The sequence below is a fragment of the Triticum urartu genome, chromosome 1 (genome assembly GCF_003073215.2).
Source record: "Triticum urartu cultivar G1812 chromosome 1, Tu2.1, whole genome shotgun sequence".
Taxonomy (NCBI): Eukaryota; Viridiplantae; Streptophyta; class Magnoliopsida; order Poales; family Poaceae; genus Triticum; species Triticum urartu.
This window is the reverse complement of record NC_053022.1, coordinates 145646778-145659294: the sequence shown is the minus strand read 5'-3', so window position 1 is coordinate 145659294 and position 12517 is coordinate 145646778. Positions and strand designations below refer to the sequence as shown.

General features: G+C 38.4%; 1 protein-coding gene across 6 annotated transcripts; it reads right to left on the bottom strand.

Annotated features, from left to right (window-relative positions):
* Positions 1–2614: 2614 nt before the first annotated feature.
* On the bottom strand, positions 2615–11227 carry LOC125552034. 6 transcript variants are annotated; one of them, XR_007303364.1, is made up of 12 exons: positions 8881–11222; positions 8064–8805; positions 7204–7963; positions 5004–5237; positions 4678–4930; positions 4482–4589; positions 4082–4388; positions 3814–4006; positions 3609–3707; positions 3276–3529; positions 3107–3182; positions 2615–2943 (listed from the first exon to the last, which is right to left on the bottom strand). XR_007303364.1 is itself a non-coding variant. In XM_048715507.1 (11 exons), the coding sequence occupies exons 6-11, from the start codon at positions 4285–4287 to the stop codon at positions 2842–2844; spliced, it is 930 nt and encodes a 309-aa protein (XP_048571464.1). In that variant the 5' UTR covers positions 4288–4388; positions 4482–4589; positions 4678–4930; positions 5004–5237; positions 7834–7963; positions 8064–11204; the 3' UTR covers positions 2615–2841. The 6 variants fall into 6 exon arrangements, 3 of the variants coding, with proteins under 3 accessions (XP_048571464.1, XP_048571455.1, XP_048571472.1); XR_007303363.1 differs by having other exon boundaries at positions 8064–11222; XM_048715507.1 differs by having other exon boundaries at positions 7834–7963; positions 8064–11204.
* Between the last annotated feature and the right edge of the window lie 1290 nt (positions 11228–12517).

Genomic DNA, 12517 nt, shown 5'->3' with positions numbered 1-12517 from the left:
AGTTAATTGCTGTGTGCAGATAATGGTTCCAGACATATCTGTAGAGGGGTATTACGTTCTGTATGTCTTCAATATGTTTACTCATGTGGTCCATGTGTTTGATCCAGCAAACTCATGGCAGCTTGAGACAACATTGGAGAAGAAGCACTGGGCAAAATATATGCTGTTGCTTAATGGGATGTCGTCCTTGATATCTGAGTTATACCCCGGCTATCATGTTGATGCTTCTAAATGGAAAATGAAATGCCATAAAGTGTTGGCGGACCGAGTGAAGAGGTGAACATACTGAGCTTTGATTTTTCATTTAGATATAATTATTTATGTTTTTCAATATTTGGTAGTCTCTAAAGTTCTGCTGCAATGTGCTGGTAGGGGTGATACTGCATTCTATGTTTTACTCATCATATTGAGCTTCAATGGGCAAGAGATAAAGCACATTCTTAACACGGTTAGTAGTTATTATTCTAGAAAATTGCACATGTAATGTGGAAAATCATTAATCGATTTGTAATGCTGACATAAGTAAGTTGTTTCTTAATGCAGAATTCTCTGGCATTATTCAAGCTTAATGTGCTGCAGTGGTTGGGTAAAATGGATGCGGACAGATCAAGTTTCCCAAGGGAAATCATACCATGTTAAATTCTGAGTTACCTAAGTTATTTAACTGGTAGAGCGGCAACAAGTCGTGGTATTGTAATGAATGTCATACTACTTATTATTTAAGACATATATGGATTGTTTTAAATTAGTTAAGCGCTATGAAGAATGTGGGATATATTTCGTAAGCTTAAATTCGACAAGTACTATGGCTATGTCTCTGAATGTTTGTTTGGTTTTATTTGTCTATATTGTCGTTGTATTGTTTATCAGCATGTTTCGTTTTTTGGAGCATGGTTGAGTTTTTATTTATATTTGATTCACTGTATGCTACGTACATTAGGGTTTATGTATATAGTAATTTTGATATTTGTAGCAACTATTTTAGGATCATTTTTTTTGAAATAATAAAATTTGTTTTCTATATATACTTAGAAAATTTAATTAAGAATGCTGTACTGCTTGAAGGAAAATATAATATTGAAATGGGTGGTGTTTTAGTAGTAAGATACATTCCTGGTACACATGTGGTGCTTTGTTTGCGGTGTATAGATTTATTAACAATTAAAGTATTAAAAAAATTACTATGTTATTATGATGCAGGGGTGGAATATGCTTAAGTGGCAGAATCAAAATCAATTATAGTATCATAATGTGTGTAATCCATATTTGTTTTTGTACTAAAGTAAAACAATTAAATATGTTATTGCAGATGAGTAAGCTGTCAGGTGTAGTTGAAAAAGATATCTATAGAATGTGTGTACTTGTAAAAAAAGTGTATGAGCAGCAGTATGATGGATTAGTAGCATTCAGAAATTGTGTATTTAATTTTGTTATACGAGTGCAATACTTGGTTATGTTTTATACAATAAAATGTTAGGGAATTTCAGGACTTATTTGAATTACTAATATGATTTGAATATAAGGTGGCGTAGCACCCGAATGATCGTATGCATTTTCTGTTCAATCCCCTTAAATTCAATAATAATTTAATAATTGAAAAAATCAAGAAAAACGTGTATATATTTTTTAATCTAATATGACTAGGTATCGTACTCATATAAATATTTTGGAAAATGAAAAAATCACGTAAACTTCAGGGTTAGGAAAACCTGGATATATTGTTGAACGAAAATTAAGGTATGAAATATGACGACATATTAGCATGAATAGTACTTGAATCTAGCCTTTTTGGGGAACATCATTTACCCCTAATACAATAAATTCTCGTAGTAATGTTTTGTTCATTTAAAAATTACGTGATTTTTTGAAAAAAAATTGAATTACTAAATTATTTGTGAATAGGGGTGGGGTAGCAACCGAGAGCTCCAATGCATTTTCTGTTAATTTACTATAAAAAATTATTAAGTATATATGAATAATTTAGGAATGTGGATGTGTGTGTGCGTAAGTCTTCCTACATATGTCAATAATAATAAAGTTGTGTCATTTTGTTACGTTCCATAAAGAGACCTACATTACTGAACATGCCATAAAATGCATAAATATATTAACTAATACATCTGTTTTATAGATTTTGGATGAACGGACATGAAGTAAACAAAGCTTAATAATAATACAATTTTGTGGAAATGGAATGTATGTAGTTTTTACACTGTATAACATGAAAATAGTTACAAAGTTGACGATATGTATAAATTAAAGATTGTAAAGTTGTGTAGTAGTAAAACTGTTGGGATATAATTATTCAAAATAAATTACATAATAGCTTACCTTATGTGAAAAGTAAATATTGAAAAAAGTTGATGTTGCATTGTAATTTATTCTTTTTTGAAATTAATTATAAGAAAATGGATGAAAAGGGCATTGTGTTTTTCGTCATGTACAGAAGATAAACAACGATTGCATCGTAAGGATGAAGAAAACACATTCGGTACATTGGTTTGGACGTCAAATTGCAATGAACGATAAATATAGTTGAAATGGTAAACATCCATTCTAGTAAGGTCGGTAATGTAAAAAATAGAAGTTTCTAAAAGGATTGTTCACACAGTAATAAACAAAGTAAGTAAATATAAAAAATGTATCAAATGTACGGAATAAGAGTGACTTATGAATTGAAGAGGGACATTAAGTACGTCAAATTCAGAACATTAATGTTTCAATATAACTTGGCAAACAAAGTAAGTAAATATTACATTCCAAAGACATGACTTATTGAATGCAACATAAAATAAATAGTATATGATCAGAACACATGGAACAATCCATATGACAAATGTTCTAGCTGACTATGGCGTGAAGCTTGACAGGCGGTTCTCCGGCGTTGTGAATGAGTTTGGCAACGTCTGCAACCAAATTAATTTTCTGGATCCTCACATTTATCTGAAAGTAAAAACAAGCAGATTTAATGCTGGATATTGCTGCTAAAGATAATAATTAAAATCCGGTGGAATTAAATAGTATTTTGGAAAAATAGTTAAAAATGCTTTATAGGAATCTAACAATCATATTATAAAAAAGAAGACTGAATTATATATTCTATTACCTTGTTAAGCATTTCAGACACACCAACGCCGTTGAAAGAACAGGCCATTTGAATCATAGCCAAGCCAGATTCATCCCTGTGATGCAAAATAGAAAAATTAAAAAGATCATGTTTGTTTGATCCGGGGTTGAAGTAGTAGGAAAACATGGCATGGTTTAGAAATACTCACTTGGTGAAAACTTCGGAGGCAAGTATATCATATACTTTCTTCCAATTCAAACAGTCGACGTGCCAGGTATTGAAAAATTTGAATAGACAGGAGTAAAGGCCAACATGAAGTTTGTCGGCGATGCAATCATGTGTGGTATTTAGAGAGCTATATTGGGCTGAGTCGGCACAAGGGTTTAGTATGTGTATAAGTTTGCGTTCCATGTCCCATGCGTAAGCACACCAGCCAGTCTGAAGCGTTGCCGGCATGATGAACTGTGTAGGTGGGCAACCTAATGTTAAATTTATATTTAAATATAATATGTTATAAATTGAAATGGTAAATGTTGATTACCATTTTACAATTCGATAGATGAGTTGACGCTCGTTGGCTAAGGAATTGGTTTTGTATGGAGCGTACTTCCCATAGATTCTCACCAGCAAGAATACATGTCTGCATAGAAGGTAATTAAATAAATACGTAAAGTGTATAGGGAACCGTAGTGTCGGTAATAAAATAACAATAAGGTAACAGGAAATTAATGGTTAATTGAACTGACCGATAAATCTGGTTCAAAGAAAATACGCCAAAAGCCGTCTGAGGGATATAGGAAAATGTTGTCATTAATAACAATAGTCCGGACGATTAAAGAGCATACTTCATGGTCTAGTGGTGTATCACCAACTAACTGGTCTCTAATGGAAGATCCATTGATTGAAATGAATCTTGGATAATCATGTCTGACCCAAGGCCTACAAATTTAATGGTGTTAGAGTTGTGTATTATGTAGTGCAAAAAGTTTAAACAGTATGTAATAAGTGGCATACCTCCTAGCAACATCTTCAGATAGTTTGTTCATGAATTGTTCAACAGAAGCAAGGCTGTCAATACTCAGTTTAGGCTGATAAGCACGTGCAGTCCAATGGTCAGTAGCGTACTTTAGATGGCGAGACGCTGATTTAGTAGGCAGCTGATCAGATAATTGGGCAAAAGTAACGGCTCCATCAGGTATGTTTTGGTCATCATTGAACATAAAAACACCACAAGCGATTGTGTCGGCCCATGTCTTAGCTAGCTGTAGTGTTGAAGGCTTATTTGAAGTGGTGGCAAATGACGGAGGTGTCACAGAATTTGCTGGTGATATACATGCGAAATGAATAGGTTAGTGAATTGAAGGTAAGAAAGAATGAAATTAATCGAACTCTTGCCGAGGATAAAACACCAAACCTTGAAGAGAGTTAATCCTAGGTCATTTCTTGGAGTGTGTGGTTGGGACACTATCTTGTGTAGTGCGGTTGAAAAAAGGGACCTTGCTTGTGGACGAGGAAGTCTCACCTGAACAATGAATGAATTACACGTTAGGAATGGAACGTGTAGAAGAAAGGAGTTATTTGTACGACATAACAATGAATGTAATAATAACCTTCAGAATCTGACATGTCCAATTTACGACCACTTAAAGCTAAATTTTGATGAGTTGTGCTCATAGGAGGCGAACTCTGCATTATACATGGAAGAGACCGAATGCTACAACAAATACAACTTGAAGATAGAAGGGACATTAGTTTGTCAAGAAATGCCGTGGTCTCGCGTAGAATGGAACTCCGCAATGATGTGGCTTCTCTAGTTACAATGGCATTGTTGCGTCTTAGAAGTATACCAATATCAGATGACACCTGTAGTAAGAATAAATTTTAATAAGTGGTTCAATAATAGAATGATCGTTAATATTAGACATATTGCACTAACCATATGAGGATAATTGGACTTCATGTAGTTAGCAAAGTCGTGGACAGTGGTATGTGGAACGGCTGGTGTGGTTGGAGTTCGTGGTGTCTTCAGAGATAATGATGTAGATGTAGGTATGGTAGGACGTAAAGTAGGAGTAGGTGATTGATTACGTTGCGGCATTGTCTGGGAAAGATTTTCAGCGGCTAAGTCAAATGTACTCCTTGTGTAACAATTATCGTGGGGTGATCGTATCTGCAGACAGTCAGATAAACAATTATCGTGGGTTAGCGCCCGAGAAGTACTACGAATTTTTCGGAAATAAAACCATCTTTTGTGGGAAATCTATAATATTGAATACAATAAAGGTCAAAAGCTATTTAAATGTTGTATATTAGTGCAATAAGTCGTCATGTTTGGTTAGATAAATATTTCTGAGTATTACTGACAGATTTTGAATTAGTAATTTGTTTGGACTAAGACGGTGACGTTGGACGCGATAGCTGTTTAGCATTAGTAACATAATTGAAATTTAAAACTTGTGAAGGGTTTGTCAGTTTGTCATGACGTTATTGTAAAATGTAAAAAAATGGTAATGTGTGATTATTGATAAAGGTTAGGTTAGGAAGTGATAAATGTTAGGAATGCAAATATTGATGTACATGAAAGTGCTTCAAAAAACAGGTTGTAGAAAATGTGAGGAAATGTTGATTATTGGGTTAGTCAATGTGTAATGTATGCATGCTTTAAAAATAATACTTAAGTAATGTGAGGAAAGAAGGAATTGTTTTAATAAAGTATAAACGGTGCACTTAGATAATTAAGTATAGATTATGAAAATTAATACGGTTATTGTTGCATCTAAAAAAAAGTTTTATTTGTTTATTTGGGAAAATTATTTATTATAATTGAATCTAAAAAATAAACATGGAAAAATAATTATGTTATTTGTGTATCGAAAATGACTTAGGATGTTTTGGAATGGAAAATAATAATCATTGGAAAATGATCGTGTTAATGTGCCTAAAAAATGTACAGGTTTTATATTCGATTGAAAGGATAATATATTAAATATTGAAGGAAAAGAAACATTTTATTTTGCATTGAAAAGGGATGAAATTGTATTTTGAGGGAAAAATGTGTAAATGAAAATGTGATGAAGTATAATAATTTTACCGGCGAAATAAAAAAAACATAAGCACTATTGGCAGTTGATGCCCATTAGTAATTCATGGTGAAAAGCATAGAAATCATATGTAGGGATCATTAATAAACAATATGAAGTAATGATTGACATGTAAGTGGCGATGAAAAAAGGGATGTATAAAATGAATGTGATAAAATGTTGATTATTGACTAATTCAATGTGAAATGTGTGAATGGTTTTAAAATATGGTTGAAGAAACTCTTATTGTTCAATTGATAAGTACATTAGATTTTTTGCATGTGAAAAGTTTTTATGTTAGTGTGCAATGAAAAAAAACATTAATGGGCAAAGTTTTTTGTCATTTGTGGTTAGAAAAAAACTTTTGTTATTTTGCATTGGAAAAGGACAACATGTGAAAGAAAGCATGTTATTTTTTGATGAGAAATGTACAGATTAATTATTGGATTAAAAGTGCAATATATTAAAATTCGTTGGAAAAGACGTATGTTATTTGGCATTGGAAAAGGATTACATTGTGTAATAATTGGAAAATGTGTACAAATATATGTATATAAGTAAGATAATTAGAACGCGTGAATAAAAAAACGTGAGCACGATTGGCGGTTGATGGCCATGTTGCATTATAAATTGAATTGAACGATGCCCCAATTCTGAAAGGGAATAAAATATAGTAGAATATATTAAGTGAATTTGCATGAATAACAATTTGTATATAGTAATAATAAACCGGAGGTTTGGTGGATATATATATATATATAATTCAATGGCATTGTTGTGAGATTGAAAAAAAGGACGCGAATTGTTGTACTGGAGCACCAGAGTAGTCCCACGTTAATTTGTCGGTACTTGTGGTAGCCAATATCATGCGTCGTAATTTGTTATCGTCGAAGGAGGCAACTCTTGGATAAGTATCGTGAGGGATATTGTTAATTCTAAGGTTTAGGTTGTCAAGAACAAATACCTGGATAGTGTGAAGTATAATTATAATTGTAGCGCATGGAATCGGTTAAAAACAACAAGTAATAATAACATATGTAGATCTACGGGTCGTACCTGGAGGAATACGTGACATCCTTGAAGATGGGTCTTTAACTTGTTATTGCGCATGTCTGATTGAACTTGTTGTGATGCAAAAATCAAATCGGATAGAACGTAGTTGCACCAATCAAAGTCAGCTATCCTATCAGTGTTTGCTATTTCTCCCCAATAGTCAATTATTGATGTGTCGTGCTTGTTAGAAGGAGCAAGAAGGTGGCCGATAACGAAAATAACGAATGCCATCTTGAAACAATCTTTCTCTAAATTACTAGAACAATGCTCAGACAAAGGACGAGTGAGGTTGGATTCAGCAGCTTTTAGAACTTGATTTCCCTTCTTTGGCATTCCAAGAACAGAACGTAGGAACTGTATAGTCGTTTCTGAGCATTGGCCATCCGGCCCAAGAATATTTTTGGGCCCACATGGCACACCAAATACTTTGTGAACATCTCCAGGCCAGAAATGAAGCCTTTTAGTGGCATTTAGGTGTACAGACATGGAAGGCCCATCAAGACGACTCATCCACCACTTGCTAAAACGTAGATTAAGTCGGGCGAGTGCTGGGAGTTTAAGAATCTCTCCCCAACCAATTTCATTAACAAGAAATCTTTTGTACTCGTTGAAAGACGAAACAATAGAAACAACCTTTGTTACGGACGTGCGTGAAGTTGGTGCTAAACCTCCCGGATGAGAATTTGAGCTGTCATCGAGTTGGTCAGCTGCATCTAGCACCTCTTCGATCAAGCGTGATGAACTAGGGCGTGAATATGACATCCTGGAACATGAAAAAATTGATAAAGTAGTTAGTTTTCTCCTTTTAGGGATGAAATAAGATGCAACCGATGGGAAAGCATGTACGCTTGTTTGAGACATACCTTGGTTAAATGATGAAGATATGAAATCTTTAGATAAAAGCAGGTCTTGCTATGCGTGGTGAAGCCTATGGCGTGGGTGGACGGATTGGGTGTCTGGTTGGGATGGAATACATTTGTGCAGATATGTGTAGGGGGGTTTATAATTGGAGGAAGCAAGCGTGTTGGGAGAGCTGGTGGACGATATTGATGGTTGCACAGGAGCATTTATGCCTGTTGAAGCAGCCTTTTGGGCAGGGAATGTTGACTTTGGGGTGAGAGGTTATTTATTGAGAGATGGTACAATGTGGTGTGGGATGGACGTAAATAATGAACAATAATGACAGAGGTAATGGAGAAGGTGGATAATTAAAAATTCATACATCATAAATCTGATTACGAATGCGTGAAAGGGGTACTAGTTCTGATACATGATTACAACATCTAATCATAAGGTGGATTAAAATAAAAAATAGAATTTGCAAGTGGATGGCAACTGGTTATAGACAATACAGATAAACAAATTTATTCAATAAAGAGTGGCTTGAACTTGATGGACATGCATTAGTCGGGAGAGCTCCCGGCGGCTTCATGCGACCTTGCAGCATACAAAGAGCAGAGCGGGCAGATTGACCAGAAGGAGAACGAAGATGATGCGGTGGAATTTCCTGTCTTCGCGGGAAGGGACGGTGAACAGCCTCGGCCACTTGGCTCATATGATGTTGATGTAGTTCACTTCCCATTTCCAAAAGTTGCATTTGTGAGTCTGGCAAAATCGGAAGAAAAAAGGAAGATGGTTACAGGATAGAACAGAGATAGTGGAAAAAGAATTAGGACATACCCATTCGTGCTCGCACTTGTAAAAGTGCTTGCCTGGATTGTTTGACGTGCAAGAGACCCACCACTAAACCATACCATTGTTGTAGAAAGGGCAGATCATGAGTGGAAGTGGTGGCTGCTCCTCAAGAGAAACAAGGGGGGAGCTGGAGCTTGACATGGGATGGGTTGAGCTAGACATGGCAATGAGAACCATGTACAAGGGAGGAAGCTGTTCTGAATGGGTGGTATGAAATGTTCTTGACGGTATGATATGGAGTAGTAAGGAAGCTGCTAGCTGCAAGCATTTTATATCTGACGAGAAGAGGAAGATGACCGTTGTAGCTTTGGATTGAGCCGATGACCGTTGTAGCTTTGAATTGAGCCGTTGTAGGAGATTGTGAAGCGTGAGCATTAAATCCAGATGGGTGGTTGGGAGTTGGCGGGCGAGTGGGGAGAAGGACAGGATGATGTGAAATTGCCTGGACAAAGGAGAAAGCGCATTGCACTGTTCAGTTTATATACCGTACTGTAGAAATGAATAATACACGTTAAATGTTGTGAATACGGCGGAGCTAATATAGTGAGTGCGAATCCCAATGCTGGTGGATGGGATGGATTACAGTGGGGGGAATCGCCAAGAGCTCCTTAAGCATTTTCGCAACAATGACAAGCTATGCAACAGAATAGGAGCTATGGAATCAATAACAGTAGCAAACCTAATGCAAGAATAAGGGAGAAGAGAGTGGGCGATATATGGTTAATCAAAGGGGGGATTGCCTGGTTGCTCTGGCAAGGAAGGACGGGTCGTCGTTGATATAGTCGTACTCAGTGGCATGAGCACCGGTCTCGGGGTCTACCGGAGAAGAAGAGGGGGGAAGAAACAATAAATACGAAGCAAACAAGGCATCACAAAATATAACAAGGCAATACGCGGTGCTAGGAATGATCTAACGCAGGGATAGGTGATACCAGCGAAGGGGGGAAACATCCGGGAAAGTATTCCTGGTGTTCGGCATTTTCGGACAGACGAACAGAAGAGGGATGGTTGCATGTTCGTGGCATTTCAGATTCTTCATATTTTTCTGAGCAACTTTCATATATAAATTATTTCGATCTAAGCTACGGTTTATTTTATATGATTTTCTAAAGTTTTAATCATTTTATGAATTTATTTTAATTCAAAAATAAGACAATAAAATACTTTTGTTACATAGTGCTACCTAGCCCATGTGTATGACAACGGGACCCAGGGGGCTGGTCAACACAGTCAAAATGACTGGTCAAAACTAGAGGTGGTGGCCCACTTGTCATTGGCACAAAAATTAAACTAGCGTAGAATTAAAGTGAGGTACATGTCATTGGGCCAACCAAGTTTACCTAACACTAAACAAATCGATGTTGGCTGGCTGCAAGCACGCACATGAGCATGCAAGGCATGCGTAGGAGCGCCGGATGCTTTGTGTGCACGCATATCTGGCCGGCTATGGCCGAAGTGCAGCACAACAAGCACGCGTAGAAGGCCGTGGGCCGGCAAGCAGCGGCGAGTGCGGCTGGGCGCCGCAGCAGCATCAGTTAAAATAGCAGTCGAGCCGCAAGGCAGCAGCAACAGGCAGGGAAAGGAGCAGACTAGCAGCTCAGCAGCTAGCAAAAGCAATAGATAGCAGTGGCAGCCGCATGAGGAGCAGCCAACAACGGCAACAGTAGCAAGAAGTAGCACTAGGAAGCAGGCAACAGCAGCAGCGACAAAGTAGTAGGCATGGCGTGCAGGGAGCGTGGTCGGGCGCCGTTGGTCGTGGCCGTGGGCGTGAGGCGGAGGTGGGCTTGGTCAGGAGGGGGCGCGAGGCTGAGTCGGGCAGCACGGCAGGCCGCAGTGGGCGGCTGCAGTAGGGCAACAGATGTTGTGGCGGCTGGCAGGGGCGCCGACGACGAACCCTGGCGGCGGCGGGGATCAGACTAGATCGGGCGTGCCTCTACGGGACACGAGGAAGAGAGGGGAGAGGTCGCGAGGGACCGGGGGCTCATAGAGAGTGTCGCAGGCGTCTCGGTGAGGCCGAAGGCGGGCGAGGTCGAGCGGATCGACCGATGAAGTGTGGCGGCCGTGGCGGAGTGGAAGGCGATGGATCCGGCACCGTGAGGGCTCTCCGGCTTGGCCTGGTGGGCAAAGAAGAAGCGGCGGCCTCCGGTGGTGCTCCTGGCGCAGGCCTAGGCGATGGGGATGACGGTGGGCACGCAGACAACGGTGGCCATGGCTTCGAGGTGCTCGGGCAGGGCAGGGAGGGCGAGGGGAGAGATATGGGGGCGCAAGGGAGAAGAGATCTAGGGTTCCAAGATGGGAGAAAGAGGGGCAGGGGGTCTTGTAGGAGAGGGAGGAGGCGTGGATGTCCGACACCTGGCCGGGGCGCCATGGATGGCCTCCACGCCCTCGTGTGAACAGGAGGTGGGAAGAGGGCAGCTGGGCTGGGCCTCCCCAGCCACATGGGCCAGAGCACCCAGTAGTTTATGTTTTCTTTATTTTTTGTTTGCTAACTTGTATTTAGTTTTAGGTACTAAACAGTTTTAACTAAATGTGCAAAGTAACACATAAATTCTTGGCAATATCTTGGGATAGCCAACAAGTTAAAATAATTTTGACTTGTTTACATATTTATTTAAATTGAGATGGTTTAGTTAAAAGCTTTATGGGTCAGTTACAAATAGCTTAGGGGCATTTTATCATTCTGAAAAATGTTGATCCTTTCATGAAAAATTGTTAGTGAAAATTTGCAACCCAACCCACATTTTTGTTTTGCCATTTGAAAACTTTAATTATTTTGACTTTAATTTAAATTTGAATTTGAATCAGGTTTGGATCAAAGTGAGGTTTAGAAAATTAATTGTGATGGCTTGGCACATTAGGGTGAGGTTACTGTAGATTAATTTAATTATCGGGGTGTTACAAATCTCCTCCACTACAAGAAATCTCGTCCCGAGATTTAGGAGCGGGAGTAAGGGGGAATGGATTTGGTTACGAAATTCTAACGGGTCTTCTCGGTGTTGGTTGATCTTCTCAAAGAGGTCGATCCATTACATTGACGTCTTCATTCCTTTGTTTTAGGCCATCATGACGAAGTCGACAGCCTTTCTTTGGGAACTCTATCATACTTACACAAGAATAAAGGATGGGTATTCCGGGAGAACGAACCTCTGCAAGGTTGTCTATCTGGTCGATAACATCGGTGAAGGTGGCAGAAAGTAACTCTCGAATTGAAACTTAAGAAAATATCGAGAGCAAAGTAAGGAGGTCACGGGAAGTTTCAAGCAGGCGGGGAAATGTTCGATGCCTGAAAAAGAGTGTGGAAGGGGTTCAAAGCATCAAGATTAAGTATTGCATCTGATACCGGAATAGATCACTAGGAAGGTGCCTCATGAATCACATATGAAGCCAAGTTCTCGTCCATCGGTGGTTATCGGTATGTCATCAACAATAGTAACAGGGTCTTACTGACAGAACTGTACACCGAGGTGTTTACATAAGCAGGAGAATATTACTGCTTAGATCATATAGACCTCAAGAAAGTTTAAACCAAACAATGGAAAGGATAATATAATTATCAAATTAAACAGAACAATGGAAAGGAAAATGTGTTTAAACACATATTTCAGGGGTATATCCTTCCCAA